At 39.6% G+C, this 17,667-nt stretch overlaps 1 protein-coding gene across 1 annotated transcript in view; it reads right to left on the bottom strand.

The window, feature by feature from the left end:
- The window catches only part of LOC124555743 (methionine aminopeptidase 2), a 104,688-nt gene extending 98,098 nt beyond the window's left edge, over positions 1-6,590 (bottom strand). The window contains exon 1 of the mRNA XM_047129766.1: positions 6,270-6,590. Coding sequence (XP_046985722.1) covers positions 6,270-6,417 — 148 coding nt within the window. The 5' untranslated portion in view covers positions 6,418-6,590. The remainder of the gene's footprint in view (positions 1-6,269) is intronic.
- Positions 6,591-17,667: the final 11,077 nt, after the last annotated feature.

Below are 17,667 nucleotides of genomic sequence, written 5' to 3'. Positions count from 1 at the left end.
GTACCATAGTCATAGGCATTTACATTTTTATCAAATTTTGTAATATTACTTTTTACAAACTTGCATAGTTCTAGTATATACAAGCTGCCAAGGGGTAGGACGAGCAACTTTTGGAAGAGAGGTCTGCAGCTATCAGTTGGCTTTGCCTTATTCATTATTCTTATAGCTCTCTTTTGGATGAGGAGAATGTTTGGGCTATGTGTAGAGTCTACCCAGAATATACTACCATACAGCATTACACTGTGGAATTGCGCATAGTAGGCTGTGTGAACAATTTCTGGGCTTGTGCAGTATGCGAGTATTCGTAGGGCACAGCACACTTGGTTTAGCTTACTATTAGTTTTATTAATGTGTGTTTGACACTTTAGATTATGCTGAATCCATAGGCCTAGAAATCTTGTTTCTGCATTTGGGGATATTTGAGAATTGTTATCAGGCATAATTTTATTGGATCTTAGGTGGAAATTTAGGTAAGTGGTTTTCTTTGTGTTAACTATGAGCTTGTTTTTCTCAAACCAATCATCAAGTTCGTCTGTATTTCCATTTATGGCCTCTTGGAGTTCATGTTCATTTTTGCTTGTTATAAGGATACTGGCATCATCTGTGAAGAGTGTACTGGTGCTGGCATTGATGTTTGACAGTAGGTCGTTTATGTACACAAGGAAGAGCACTGGTCCAAGTATTGAGCCTTGGGGCACACCTTGTGTAATACTGCAGTAGTCAAGAGTAATATGTTTCGATATGTCCTTAATTGTTAAGTTTTATTGACACTTTTTGATTCCTATTCGTCAGGTATGAGCTGAACCAGTTTAGTGGGGTACCTTTGATGCCATATAACTAAAGTTTGTTGAGAAGAATCTTGTGGTCTATGACATCAAATGCCTTGGACAAATCTAGGAAGATCCCAACTGGGTCATTCCATGTCCATTCAACTAGTTTGAGAAAATGTTCCAGCTGATAGTCCCAGATTTGGCTGAAATTTAGCACACCAATGCTACCAAGTGTGGAACACTCATGTACAAAATTTTAAGTTCCCCTGCCAATTAGTTCCAGAATTATGGCTTGTGAAAGAAGGTGGCGTGTCCCGGAAATTGCAACCCGCATCTGGCAACCTATCTTCAGACCCAACTTCAGGTCTTAATAACTTTGGAACTACTCCACACAGTCCAGTGAAATTTTTACAACCCAGTAACATCCATTTAGAGAACACACTCCATTAGACAAAACACTAACATCATATTTCTGGGGGAAAATAAAAAAAAACCAAAATGTGATTAAAAAAATGTAATAAGTTAAAAAGGTAAATATTGTAGGTCCCCTCCATGCCAAATAGAATTAGCTCAAAAAGGGTATAAATTTTTTGGTCGTAAGCTTAATGTGGCCTAAACACACACAGAACTCATCTTCCCCATATCAGTCACACAAACAGAGTTACATGCACACGAAAATAAAAAAATTTGAAAAATTACCTGAAAAACATGGATTTTCTAAGTGTGGTAGCACAAAAGGGACAAGTGATATCCAAGCCAAATTTCAAACACTGCATAAGTAGACCATAATATAATATGTGGAAAAATTTCAACTTGTTATTGCAAGCCATTTGTGTATAATAAAAGTTGACAGAGATGTATTTGGTTACGTTTCTTTTAACACAATTTAGCAAGTAATAGTGATGATGCAGACAGCTTGTTTCAGATAAAGCTGCAGCTATTGTTGGGAACCATTAGGCAACAGAAAGTTAAACAATGTTAGTTTTTAAGGACATAATGAGTCATTGTTAGGCAGGAACAACAAAGGAAACAAGCAACAATTACAGGTTACTCATGTTTTTAAGATTCTACTTCAGACTGGTCAGTACTGTTGTGGATAGTCAGTATGGAGACAGAAGAGTGTACTAGTGGTGCTTTTGTTCAAACAAATTGCAGTATTGGTAGAGCACAAGCATCTGAATGTCATAAAACAACATATGGAACAAAATGTGGCATTCCCTTTGTACTGTATGATCTGGGTGAATCGGACCAAGATTTGTTGCTATGGAGATCCGGGATACACCTTGTGGGCACAAGAAGTACAGTTCCAGGAAACTTTAGTGTTTGTTATCATCATATGAAAGTGTTTCTGGATAAGTATTCTTTCCTACAAAGAAGTTGTTTTGATCCATTTCGGATTCATAAGAAGACAGCGAAGTGTAGCCTCAGAGAAATTGATATAAAATCAGCACTGAAAATGAAACAGTGCATGGGACTTAATATGAAACCAGGGCAAAAGTTATATTCCAGGTGTGTTACACTGCTAAAAAATGAAGAATATTCTGATAATTTACATGACAGTGACGAAGAGTATCAGCCACCTACACCACACCGGATGAGCAATTAAATACTTCAGTGACTGCTCTTGGTTTGTCTCCCATGAAGACATACAAAGTTGGGAAAAGAGACACGCCCAGCTATGGTAGAAGAAAACTACAAGAAGCTCAAATGGAATTAAAACACAAAATAGCTGACACACTAATGGTGGAAGAGGTAGAACTATGTTTGTGTATGTGACCCCCATCAAAATGCTAAGCTGATGTTTGCTGCTATAAAGGATTTTGGTCTGGATTACAAAGGTGCAATGAAGCTGTTAGTGTGTGACATCAGTTCCTACCAGTGCATGATACACAGGTGTGAAAAGTGTCCTGGTAATGCAAATCTTGGGACTAGTGTAGCAGGGGATACAACCCATCGGCTTTGGACAATGACGTCACAAGTGGCCAATCGAGAAGCGATTCTTCTTGGTGTTGTAGCTCCCTTCAGTGGCTGATAAGTGTTTTTTGGGTTTTTAAAAAAAAAAAATCTCACGAGATAGAATAAACAGATTCACTTAATTAAGTAATCAGTAAAAAAACGAAACTGAAACATAACAGCAAAAGCGAAAATGGTAAACTGCTCTCTGGCGACTTGTGACGTCATTGTCCAAAGCCGACGGGTTGTATCCCCTGCTACACTAGACCCCAAATCTTGCAGAACACATGAATAACAAACTGTGTGGTGAACTCCTTATGGATGACAACGAACTTGTTTCTTATAAACAATGGACACACATGGATCGCACAAGTCTTGAAACAAAGCATAGTACAGTGGAAGATTTTGTTGAAATGTGTTGTCAAAAAATCAACAAACTGACCACACACAGCAACAGCACAATCAGCTTATCTCCAGTTTTGTAAGGATAATTTGAAACAAGATGAAATTATAGTAATACTAGACTTTTCTGAAAATTATGCATTTATAGTTCAAGATGCCAACCAAGGATATCATTGGGACAACAGTCAAGCAACTCTCCAGCCATTTGCGATTTACTATAGAGGTGAATCAGGTGATGTGTCTGTCATGAACCTGTGCATTTTTAGTGACTGTTTAATTCATGATGCCATTGCAGTTCATGCCCACATTCACACTATCATGGCATATGTGAAAAACAAGGTGCCTCACATACATTTTGTCAAATACTTTAGTGATGGGGCAGCTAGTCAGTACAAAAACTGTAAACATCTCAAAAATTTATGCATGCATTACCATGATTTTCAGATTCATGCAGAATGGAATTTTTTCACAACAAGTCATGGTAAAAATATATGTGATGGTATTGGTGCTACCATTAAGTGCATGGCATCACGAGCTAGTCTGCAGCACCCTACAGAAGGTCACATTCTAACACCTCTTCAATTATTTACCTGGGTACAGAAAAAAATATCTGGAATACAATCATTCTATGTTTTGAAAGATGAGGTGAAATCAGTAGAGAAGTTGCTAAAAAGCAGACTAGAACATGTTAAAACTTTTGCAGGCACAAGGAGCCATCATCACTTCTCTCCAGCAGACTTTCACTATGTGCAGATGAGCAGACTGTCCGGTTATAACTATAGGTTCACGCACACCATGTCTCTTCACAGTGTGTCTGACTCAGGATTCAGAAGCGAAAGCAGCAACATACAACCAGGTTGCTATGTTATTGCTGTTTATGATGACAAATGGTACTTAGGATGTGTTGCAGAGTGTTGTGAAGCAGAAGGTGATGTACTTGTGAACTTCATGGCACCAGCAGGACCAGCAAGATCATTTCATTGGCCACGTTTGGCAGACAGGTGTTTGACTCCTTTTGAACATATTCTTATGACAGTTCCAGCTCCTACCACAGTGTCAGGAAGACAGTACAATTTGCCACTCAATGTACAGAGAAAAGTAGCTAAAGTGGGGGAGAGAACTTCTGTTTGAAGCACAATCGACTGGTTTTTAGCAGCTAAGGTGCAGTAAACATTAATGATAGGTTGTGTTACTCTGTCTATATGTTGTTGCTTAGTGATTAAACAGTTGTGGGAGAGGATAAGAAGAGGCAGAACAGTTTACAATATGTTTTTACAAAATTGTGTTGTGGAACAATGGCCACATCACCAAATACATCTGTCAACTTCCACTGTACACAAATTTCTTGCAATAACATGCCGAAATTTTGAGATATATATCATTATGGTCTACTTATGCAGTGTATGAAATTTGGCTTGGATACCACTTGTCCCTTTTGTGCTACCACACTTCGAAAATCCATGTTTTTCAGGTAATTTTTCAAATTTTTGTGTGCATGTAACTCAGTCTTTGTGACTGATATGGGCAAGATGAGTTCTGTGTGTTTAGGCCACATTAAGCTTACCACAAAAAAATTTATACCCTTTTTGAGCGAATTGTATTTGGCATAGAGGGCACCTACAATATGTACCTTTAAACGTATTACATTTTTTAAATCACATTTTGTAATTTTTTATTTTCCCTCAGAAATATGTTGTTGGTGTATTGAGTCATGAAGTGTGTTCTCTAAATGGATGTTACTGGGTTGTAAAAATTTCACTGGACTGTGTGGAATATTTCCAAAGTTATTAAGACCTGAAGTTGGGTCTGAAGATAGATTGCCAGATGCGGGTTGCAATTTCCGGGTCACACCACCTTCTTTCACAAGCCATAATTCTGGAACTAATTGGCAGGGGAAACTAATACTTTGTTCACGAGTGTTCCACACATGGTAGAATTAGTGTACTGAATTTCAGTCAAATCTGAGACTATGAGCTGGAGCCTCTAATTGAACTGACATGGAATGACCAAACTGCTTTTTGTTTTTTGTCTAGAGCATCTAGGGTGGAGTGTAAATACTCATATATGGCAGTTGTCGTGGATTTGTTTTTTCTGAAACCATGCTGGACATCAGGTAGTATCTGGTTCTTATCAAGAAAATTTATTAGTCTTTGGTGATCTAATATCTCCAAAAGCTTACCAAACACAGGTAACAGCGATATGGGTCTCTAATTTTCTGCGTTGAGTTTTTCACCTTTCTTAAAGATTGGAATGACTTTAGCCACTTTCATGCATTTTGGAAATGTACCTGCCATCAACGATGAGTTGTACACATTTGAGAGTGGGAGAGATATTTTATTTATGCAGTTTTTGACGATAAAATGTGGGATGTCATCGATTCCAGATGAGAATTTATTCTTGAGGTAATTTGCACTTAGTACAATTTCTTCAGGAGTAGTTTCCCTGAAGAATATAGATTCTTCAGGAGTAGTTGTTTTGTTTTGTCTGTTGGGTGTGAGTTTGTTGATGCTTTGTAACAGACTTTTAACAATATTCTCATAGTAAATGTTGAAAACATTTTCAATTTTTTGTGGATTAGTAACTCTGGTGTTGCTGTGGATCAGGATAGTGTTTTCATGTTTACGTGGCTGTTGATTTGTTTCGTTCCTTATGATGTTCCACACTGCCTTGGTTTTGTTGTGCTCTATCATCCTAAACAATCCAGAAAATCTTTAAAGAAGCTTCAAATGCAGAAAAGTGTCATTACCCAGTTTAAAAACTAAATCAAGTATGCAAAGTCTGTGTTAACCTTCTACACCTTCTTTCATATTTGAAATCTGGAAATGCGTGGCATATAATATTTAAAGAAGGGCCCAAGATTTCCAGTTGCATGACAATGTTGAAATTCTACAATGTTTCAATCAGTGTTGCAAATTTCTTACATGTTGGATCTGCCATCCACTGAATAAGCCACTACAGTTAACACAAAATTGGCACTGTCAATACGGACGCAAAAGATTTACATGTATATATAACTAACTGTCACGTCGAAACGTGTACCAGACAGCAGCAGGAAATCCCAAGTGCATATAAACATTATTTCGAAAGCTTATAGTCACGACGTATGTCGCAGTTACGCATAGCATTCACTATGTTGATATGTACCTGCTTTCCTCTTCTTCTTTTTTCTTCTCTTCTTTTTCGAAGCATCGGGTGCTCCTTCTTCCACCTCTCCATCGTCCACATCGTCAGCGAGCTCTTTATCAGACAATTTTTCTTCCGATTTCCCAGTGTCATCCATTGCGGCCGCCATTCTTTTCAATAAACACTATATACTGTACTGCGCGTATTTATTTCTCAGTTCTACAATAGCTAACAAGTCCAATCAACAAAAATAGCCTCACTTCTAACCGAAATTCCACCGACACTGTGTACAATGTGTAGATCCACAGCACAAACACATTGACTCTCGAACATCAAAGTGTAATATCTTCCATAGCACTTCCAACGGTACTCACTGGTTCTCACTTGCATTGGGGAAAGAGATATGCAAAACCGAAAACTTTGGAGAATCGAGCAATCCATTCTCGGGAACCAAAAAGGTATCGAATGCAAACCGAGAACCATACAGCATCATACACTTAAAAAAAGGTCCACCTGTGTACTTCCGAGTCTTTAAATGCAGTTAAAAGTGATGCAATTTATCTGCCTCAAGCAGTGCGGCTAAAATCAATTTCCATCGTTTGCTGAAGCCGAGCACATTCAAATTACGGGGCTCGATTTACATTCTTCAGCGTCACCATAAAAATTGTGAAGTCAAAGCCAGTTATATGCAAGCACTACTCAAAAACTGACAGTAACACCTGATGTTTGCTGACACAAGTTGAAGGAAACATTGGAGGACTTTGGGTCGACGTTGGTTCTAGTTAATACAAATTATATTCAAATCTCATGTCTTTCTGGAAGGAAAATCATTATCGAATGTTCTACAACAATAATAATGAGAAATTATTCAGAAGTCGAAATGTCTCCTATTTAGTTAAAGAGCCCTGATACCGTTTCGCCATATGGTTTTGTAGGCCATAAAACATTTCGACTATAAGCAAGATCGGTTAAACTATTCTCTCAGTAGAGCTGTGAAAGTAACGAAAAAGGTGTACCCGTATGCACTCGTTACTAAAACAATAGTTCTCATTACAAATGTATCGTTACTCGTTACTTTCGTCTCTAGGAAAGTACAAAAAAGGCTCAGTAAAAACTGAATCATAGCAAAAATTATTCAGAGTAGAGAAGATTTAAAAGAAGTATATAAAAATTATCAGGAGGATAAATGTTTAGCAAAGGGTAAGCTCCACAGATACGCCAAGAAAGCGTACAGCAGGATGAAAAGGGTACCAAAAGTCAGCTACTATAAGCACAAAATTGAAACTTCCTCAAATGTCTCCAACACTGTATAGGAACACATAAACACAAACAGGAGAGAGACAGAAGTACCAGCTCGTGTAAATACCGCACTTCCAAAGGAAGGCACGCAACTAAATTATTCGTATGACGTACCAGATATTTTCAATCAGAACTACATAAATGTGTTGGACTGGTTGACCAGAAACCAAAACATCCAAATAGTAAATAACACTGCAGCGGGAACGTGTGGGTATCGCCACTTACATGTCAGTCGTGCAGTGAGCCGACTTTACTGTGCACCAACGCACTTTGTTCAGGATGTAGGCTATGGTGACGGTGTGGTAACAGGAAATGATAAGTACACTTGCCGAAAACGCATTTATTTTACCAAATGAGTAAATGAACAAGTGACAAGAATGAAATGAGATCTCAATGTTCAATTACCGGGGATCGTGACTATTGTTTTTGCATATCAGTTCCACTCGAACACCGACCCTGGAGGCTGTACACTCGTCGCGTCCTATCGCGTGAGCGAGGGAGGACAATGAACGCGTGTCCAGAAAAAAAGAACTTTTTCTCGCAATCGCGGGGCGCCGTGTGTTTCACGGAAGCGACGAAGCGAAGGCGGAAGCGAACGGAGAGGGCCAAACAAACATGGGGAGCTCGCGTTAAGCATGACGCACGTGGTTAGCAGATTGAAGTTATGGACTCTCGAAAAACGTGTCTGGACCATGGAGGTAAAAATAAGAGGAGTTGTCATGACGTCACAAACTTGAAGCCGACCCAAGAGAAGGTCCGCCATGTTAGCTACCCCAAAACATTCGCTTCTGGTGGTTTGATTCCGTGTAGTCGTGAAGTGTTTTGATAAAAAAAAATGCCGGCTGCGTCGCTTACGGGTGCACTAATCGTTCTGATTGTAGTCTAAAGTTTAAACAAATCACATTTCATTCGTAAGTGGACTTATTTAAGCGCTATTTTCTTATATATACTTGAAATTCTGATGCACTGTAAAGTTTTACAGTATGGTTTTATTTCTGTGATTTAACTTTAGATTTCCTATCAATCCAAGGCGAAGAGCTGCCTGGAAGTGAGCATTACACTTGGTTTTCACTGTGTGGTTATTCTGAAGTAACTGAAAAGTCCTGGCAAGAAATATCCTGGAAATGGGGACTAATGTTTTAAAATGCAATAATTTAATATAAAACAAATGTAACTACATGTAGTTAATTAAATCTTCAGTAAAATGTGTGGAACACCTGTTACAGTGGTTAAATTATAAGTACTTAAATGGTTACATATTTGTTAAAGCAAAGTCCCCTATCGAAGTCCAGGCTTAGATCATTACATTAATCACTGTGTTGTTGTATTACCCTGTAAATTTCTGTTCTTTGCCACGCTGAATGTCATTTGGTAGGTACAATTTAAAAAGAAAGCAGATGTGGAAATTGCAATGGGCCTGACAATCTTAAATTCAGTTCTGTTCCTTCGTAATTTAACGTATTTTTCACTTTGTTGGCATGACAGCTGGCTTGTTTATATCATCCCTGCATACATCTATGGGACACCAAACGAAATAAGGTAAGTTTCTTGCAAACGTGAACATTTAAAATTTGCATTTGACTTAAAAATGCAACGAATACAAATCGGTGCCTCTAAACTATCAATCATTGTTTTTGGAGCTCTGGCTTTATCAATTATCGACACAAACACAATGAAAGTGAATAGAAATGGATTACAAAAGCACGCTTTTCATAGCACATACGTCTCTTCTCCGTTATTCTAAGTGTATAAACAAAAAGCAATCACAGTACTGAGGCAAGAAGCGTAATATTTTTACGTATTACTGTATCGAATACGCATTTAAGACCAGAAAAACGTTTGAAGTTGCGTTCCTTATGCTGTGTTGTTCACTAAAACCGAGTAACATTCACTATATAAAACAAATATCACGTGCACACGACATAAATAACGAACAAGAAGCAATTGTAAACACTCGTCTGCTGATGTTTTGGGGGAACCAAGATGGCGGCAGGCCCCGCCCACTGGCTTCAAAACAACGTGCAGCGCAAGTCTGTAGCGCCATCTCCCCTTATTCTACCTCCATGGTCTGGACTTACGGCCGCTCAGTTCGCACTGCCGTTGCTTTTTTGGCTGACCCGCGTCCGTGCGCGCCACACGTTGCCAGAATGTCGCCTATCGGCAGGTATGCACGCCGATGGATATCTGAGGCAGCGAACTTCGGGACGGCCGGGTGGGAAGGGCGGGAGGGGGGGGGGGGAGGAGCTCTGATCCGTTCACGCATTTTTGCGGCACTGCCGCCACAACATAAAAAGCTCCAAGACGGTAACAGACTGTATAGTACTATCACCTGCAGATGAGTCAGAATTCATAAATATAATTAGATCCTTAAAAAAGAATAATTTAGAGGGGCTGGATGGAATGTCTCCTACAATAATTAAGCATGTTTCTAAATACATAAAAATAGAAGCCTCTCACATTCTTTATAAATCAAACACTACAAGAAACAATATTTCCAAATTGCCTAAAGAAAAGCAAAGTAATTCTGATATATAAAATGGAAAACAGAGTGAATCCCAGAAACTACAGACCTATTACAGTCACTGTCCAAAATTGTAGAAACAGACATAAAGGATAGGATAGTAGATTTCATAGAGAAACATAATGTAATGAGTACCACACAGCATGGTTTCAGAAAACGTAGATCTACAAAGACAGCAGTGGCAGATTTCACAGCTTATGAAGTCGTGACATTAGAAAACAGGAACAAGTTTGCAATTTTTTCTTCGACCTACCAACAGCCTTTGATTGTGTATGTCACAGAGACCTGTTACAAAAAATAAACCAATATGGCAAAAGAGTAGACCAAAAAAATTATCAAAACATCTATCAAGAATTGGCAACAATGCATAGAGATAAAATATAGAAACAGCAACAGACTGGACAATGTCTTCTAAGCATTCAAAGAGGTAAAACTGGCGCACCACAAGGTTCGGTATTGGGACCATTACTTTTTATTCTATATGCAAATGACATGCCAGAAGCTGTAAATGAAACAGTAATCATGTATGCTGATGATATGTCTCTACTAATCACAATTAAATTTGCAAAGGACATTGAAATCAGGACATGCTTAGAGATGGATAGGGCATACAAATATTTTTTTTGGGGGGGGGGGGGGATGGGTGCAACCTCTTCATAAATGGAAGTAAAACAACTTACATGAGAATATAAGTAGATAGGGCAGTTAAAGCAGATGCCCTTGATATCAAGCTTGCGGGCTCCAGCAATTCAAAAGTTCATTGCAGCAAGTTTCTGGGGTTGATGGTGGACAGTCTCATGACATGGGAGACTCATATAAATCAAACATGCTCAAAAATTAACACAAATATATTTCTCATGAGAAAAGTGTCACAAACTGTTGAACATGACACTTTGCTAAAAATGTATCGTGTTCTAATTTATCCACATATCTCTTACTGTATACCTGTGTGGGGTAGTGCAGCTAGTAGACACATAAGCAAATTACTTACTCTCCAAAAGAGAGTGATTAAGTCACTGGAAAGCAAGACAGTGGTGCAGAAATAAATTCAGAGAATACTGACAGTGCTTGCTATGTACGTAAATGAAACAATTGTGTACATAAAAATAAACTTACCAGTTTTGATGAACAAATTATACATAACTACAGTACTAGGTGTAAAGATAATTATCATATATAGGGTGGTCCATTGATAGTGACCGGGATAAATATCTCACGAAATTAGCATCAAACGAAAAAATAAGAAGCGCAAATCTGTTCGATCGTGACAGGGGAAAACAGATGGTGCTATGGGTGGACCACTAGATGGAGCTGCCATCGGTCAAATTAATAGAAATTGCATTTTTAAAATAGGTACCTTCATTTTTCATTACGTATTCGTGTAGTAAGTAGATAAATAGGTATGTTTGATTTGGAGCATTAGTTTCACTTTGTGATGGATGGCGTTGTAACATTCTCACAATTGTAGTAACACACCCAATATCACTGTGTGCAATTCATTACTTAAATTAGGCATGATAATACGATTGTCCAGTAATAATAATTATGCAGAAGACATAATCTTGTTAAAATACACTCCTGGAAATGGAAAAAAGAACACATTGACACCGGTGTGTCAGACCCGCCATACTTGCTCCGGACATTGCGAGAGGGCTGTACAAGCAATGATCACACGCACGGCACAGCGGACACACCAGGTGTTGGCCGTCGAATGGAGCTAGCTGCACAGCATTTGTGCACCGCCGCCGTCAGTGTCAGCCAGTTTCCCGTGGCATACGGAGCTCCATCGCAGTCTTTAACACTGGTAGCATGCCGCGACAGCGTGGACGTGAACCGTATGTGCAGTTGACGGACTTTGAGCGAGGGCATATAGTGGGCATGCGGGAGGCCGGGTGGACGTACCGCCGAATTGCTCAACACGTGGGGCGTGAGGTCTCCACAGTACATCGATGTTGTCGCCAGTGGTCGGCGGAAGGTGCACGTGCCCGTCGACCAGGGACCGGACCGCAGCGATGCACGGATGCACACCAAGACCGTAGGATCCTACGCAGTGCCGTAGGGGACCGCACCGCCACTTCCCAGCAAATTAGGGACACTGTTGCTCCTGGGGTATCGGCGAGGACCATTCGCAACCGTCTCCATGAAGCTGGGCTACGGTCCCGCACACCGTTAGGCCGTCTTCCGCTCACGCCCCAACATCGTGCAGCCCGCCTCCAGTGGTGTCGCGACAGGCGTGAATGGAGGGACGAATGGAGACATGTCGTCTTCAGCGATGAGAGACGCCTCTGCCTTGGTGCCAATGATGGTCGTATGCGTGTTTGGCGCCGTGCAGGTGAGCGCCACAATCAGGACTGCATACGACCGAGGCACACAGGGCCAACACCTGACATCATGGTGTGGGGAGCGATCTCATACACTGGCCGTACACCACTGGTGATCCTCGAGGGGACACTGAATAGTGCACGGTACATCCAAACCGTCATCGAACCCATCGTTCTACCATTCCTAGACCGGCAAGGGAACTTGCTGTTCCAACAGGACAATGCACGTCCGCATGTATCCCGTGCCACCCAACGTGCTCTAGAAGGTGTAAGTCAACTACCCTGGCCAGCAAGATCTCCGGATCTGTCCCCCATTGAGCATGTTTGGGACTGGATGAAGCGTCGTCTCACGCGGTCTGCACGTCCAGCACGAATGCTGGCCCAACTGAGGCGCCAGGTGGAAGTGGCATGGCAAGCCGTTCCACAGGACTACATCCAGCATCTCTACGATCGTCTCCATGGGAGAATAGCAGCCTGCATTGCTGCGAAAGGTGGATATACACTGTACTAGTGCCGACATTGTGCATGCTCTGTTGCCTGTGTCTATGTGCCTGTGGTTCCGTCAGTGTGATCATGTGATGTATCTGACCCCAGGAATGTGTCAATAAAGTTTCCCCTTCCTGGGACAATGAATTCACGGTGTTCTTATTTCAATTTCCAGGAGTGTAGAACGTTTTACAGTACCAGAAGAGATAGATGTGGTGTTTATTTATGGCTATTGCGACATAAATCCCAACCAAGCTTGTGCTATCTATGTTGATCCTTATCCTGACAGATATCATCCAAGTGTTGAGAACTTTAATCAGATAGTTAATGTACTGAAGAAACTGGAAGTGTTCAGTCAAAGAAGAAAACACAACCAAGAACTGCAACAAGTGAAGATGCCGAAATAAGTGTTTTAGCTGCATTTGAGGCTAATCTGTCCACCAGTAGCAGACAAACTGAGTGGGAACCGGGAACTTCAAAAACGCCAGATTTAAGAATTGTACATCATTATACATTTCACCCTCACCATATTTCTGTGCACCAGGAATTGCATGGCGCAGGATTTTGATCGTCGTGTAAATTTTTGACACTAGGCACAAAATAAATTACGAGACGATAACAAGTTTTTTCAAGATTTCTATTTAGTGATGAAGCTTCAGTCACAAATAGAGGTAATGAGAAGCGGCATAATATGTACTATTGGGCAACGAAAAATCCACGATGGCTGCGACAAGTGGAACATCAGTGACTCTGGTGGGTTAATCTATGGTGTGGAATTATGGGAGGACATCTAATTGGCAATGCACTTTCTACATGATGGATGTGTGGCACATAGCACACATGCAGTTGAAGTGGTATTAAATAGAATATTTATGGTGGGTGGATTGGTCGTAAGGCACCATACCATGGCCTGCATATTCACCAGACCTTACACCTCCAGACTTCCAGAATGAGATTTTCACTCTGCAGCGGAGTGTCCGCTCCAGACTTCTTTGTTTGGGGAAAATTGAAATATATTTGTTATCGTGAAACACTGCAATGCTTGAAAACATGCATCAGCACACTGTCAATGCATGTGCGACAATTACTGATAGCAATCTACTCACTGTTGAGAGGTATTTCGTTACAGATATTGCCAAATGCATTGAAGTTGAAGGACATCATTTTGAGCATTTATCACATTAATGAGGTTATGACAGTTGCTCAGGCAGTAACAGCATGCATTCCTGTAATTTATGATTAGATCACAAAACTAAATGTATCACATTGGAACAACAGAAATAAAGTCCAAACATAACTACTTTTTGTGTTTTAATTTAAAAAACCATGTTGTTACCAAACGTTCATCTAAATGGGTGAGGCGTATTAGAAATGTTGGAATATTACAGCGCCATCCATCACAAATCGAAACAAATGTTCCAAATCAAACATTCATATTTATTTATGTAGGAATACGTAATAAAAATGGGGGTACCTATTTAAAAAATGCAGTTTCTATCAATTTGACCTATGGCAGTGCCATCTAGTGGCCATCCATAGCGCCATCTGTTTATAAGTTATATATATATAAACTCACATGGGATGTATTTTATTTTATTTTTTAAATATAATCTACACCAGTTGAAAATGTTAAAATTTTTATGTGTATTACTTCAAGGTTTAATAAAATCGGTAATTTTTTATATTGAAGGCTGTGGAGTGTGGATTGTTGCGTTATGAAGGTTAAATTACGTGTTTATATTTGTAGCACTGTCTAAACAGTACCATATCGTTTCATATTATAACTACGAGTTGTATGTCGAAGTGCCAACGTTTTTTTTCCCAGGAAAAGTGACGAATAGATTGTTAATACTCTCAAAAAGTAAAATATAACGCCAAAACGAAATGTTTTTAAGAAACGTGGGTTTCATGGTAGTAGATTTTCGAATAAAGGGAAACATTATGTTCAACATGTGGCGTGTGATGCTACAGACAATGAAATACAGGCAAACTCGTCAGTATCTAGAGAAACACCCATTAGTGATTCGAAGATTACGATAAAACGTTGTGATACACAGTTTTCCCAAAACAGAAGTGATGTGAATGGAAGGCTAGGATACATTTTGATAGATTTGCACATCCTAACAAGGTCTTAGGTGAATGTGTCTGTTGTAAAATATGTGGAGGGCCAGTTAGTTTACACAAAGACAGTGAGGTATTGAATGGACTAGCCAGGAAACTTGTCATTAATTGTGCCAGTTGTAAATACACTCATTCATTTTTTACTGATAACCTCAGATGTTAAGTCCCATAATGCTTAGAGCCATTTGAACCATTCATTTTGGAATTCTGATAAGTGTAAAGATAATTATTTTCAAGTAAATGTTAGGTGGTTTTATGTGTTGAGACCTATTGGCAAAGGACACACTGCAGCAGAAACAATCTGTACCATGATGAATATGCCACATCCACCTTGTAAAATCGACAATTATACAGGATTTATTGGAGCTGCTGTGGAATCTGTTGCATGTGAGTCAATGAAGGGTACTACAAAATGAAGTTGTTGAAATAAATGATGGTATGAGTGACATACCAGCAGTTTTTGATGGCACTTGGCAGAAGTGCGGCTACAGTTCTAAGAATTCTGTTGCTATGGTGACCAGTGTGGATACTGGAAAGGAAATAGATTTCCAGATTTTAAACAAACATTGTTATAAGTATAAATCAAGGAATGAAGAAGTGCATATCGGTGACAGAAATTATGTAGGAACGAGTGGTGGTATGGACACCTCTGCAGCTACTGAAATCTTTAGTCGATGTGTGAACGGAAGGGGACTGTGTTACACTAAGTTTTCAGGTGATGGAGACTCGAAAGCATATAACTGTGTAGTAGCCGCTCAGCCTTATGGTGAGAAGATTATCACAAAACTGGAATGTGTTGGTCATGTCCAGAACAGAATGGGTACCAGGTTGAGGAAGTTGAAACAAAGTTTGAGAGACAAGAAACTTTCTGATGGTAAAACCATAAGAGGCAGGCTGACAGACAAAATGATTGATGAATTACAGCAGTATTATGGGATGGCCATAAGAAATGATATGGAGGACTTGTTGAAAATGAAGCAGGCAGTATGGGCTACCTTCTTCCACAGACTGTCAACTGATTAAAAACCAGTACACCACCGTTGCCCTCCTAGACCTGATTCATTACTCCAATGCTCAGTACTCAAACAGTTCATACAGCCATTAACATTCCATCCCAGCAGCAGTCATAGCTATCATAAAACCTATTTACAGAGACCTGGCAAATCCTGAATTACTGAAGAAGTGTCTGCATGGTCAGACTCAAAATCCCAACGACTCTTTCAATAATCTTATATGGACTCGCTTACCAAAAAATGTTTTTGTTGGTATGAAGAAACTAAAGTAGGGGGTCAGTGATGATATTATTGCTTTTAGTGATGGCAACATTGGTAGGGTGAAACTGCTATAGCATATGGGAATTAATCCTGGAGCAAGCTACGTCAGAGAACTTGAATGGATGGACAAGGTTCACATTGATAAAGCAGAGTATGCAGTACTGTTGGCCACTAAGGAGTCCAGAAAGAATAAAAGAAGAAAAAACTTGGAAAAAGATCAAGAGGATGATATACAGTATGGTGCAGGGTGCTTCTGAGTGACTAAAAGTAAAAAATTAAGCATATATCAAGTCAGTTACAGTCTTTTGAAACTTTAAAAGTCGTTCCAGAAAATTACAATTTCTGTGGCATTTTTCCATAAATCTCAGAAACCACTTTGAGTAGAGTATTCAGATTTTCAGGGAGTAATAACATATATATCCTGAGTCTACTGAAGTAAACGAAGAACATAATGTGATGTATAATTAAAATTATTTAGGATAATGTACAAAAAAGTACACACAATTTTAAGCGTGTAATTAAAAAATTGTATTTCTGAAAGCAGTTGCTGAAATGCTATTATTGTATTTCAGTAGAATCAGAACATAAAGTTTAATGTCCTGTAAAAGTTTCATGTCAATGGCTACAGTGGTTCCTGAAATACAGGGAAGCCAAGTCACTAAATTTAACATTATTGGGATAGGGCATTCCAACTCCCCTTACACAGTTTGTGGTTATTGTCAAAGTAGATAAAGTGGTATTTGTATTTAATTTCCTTCGTAGTTTCTTAGTTTTAATACTTGCACATCACAAATCTGACTGTAACTGCAGTTTGTGAAAATAACCTTTCTTTTCTTTATCAGCCATAAGAATATAAGCTGAACATTAACAACTATAAAAGGATAGAAAGTATCCACCCACTATGTGACAGGATTCAGTACTGAATTACCCAATCCAAAGTGTAAAACCTAATTTCATGCAAGCTACTCCTGACGTATTAATGATTATCTTCGAACGTAATGTTATATCAGGGCTCATTGTGAGTAGAATGTGATGAGATTGTTGGTATTTGCAGGAACTACTGCCCAGGAACCGAGACCCTGTCCTCCCGCTGATGGACGCATATTTCAACGTCGAATACATCTTCAGATATAACGCGGGGTAGTCCACCTGTGAGCCCTACCCCAGATGTGATGTGTAGTGGATCCGCCTCTGAACATCGGTCTGGATATGTAAAGGTCGGCAGATTCACACTCGAACATTAACTCGGGTGTGGTATATTGTGGATCTGCATCCTAGCACCACACTGTACATTGTGCATAGCAGATCTACTTTCAAACACAATCCCAGGCATGTCATATTGTGGATCCACATCCCAACATCGCTCCGGATATAACATGCAGCAGATCCACACTCGA

The sequence above is a fragment of the Schistocerca americana genome, chromosome X (assembly GCF_021461395.2).
Source record: "Schistocerca americana isolate TAMUIC-IGC-003095 chromosome X, iqSchAmer2.1, whole genome shotgun sequence".
NCBI classification, from domain to species: domain Eukaryota; kingdom Metazoa; phylum Arthropoda; class Insecta; order Orthoptera; family Acrididae; genus Schistocerca; species Schistocerca americana.
This window is presented reverse-complemented; position numbering and strand designations above follow the sequence as displayed.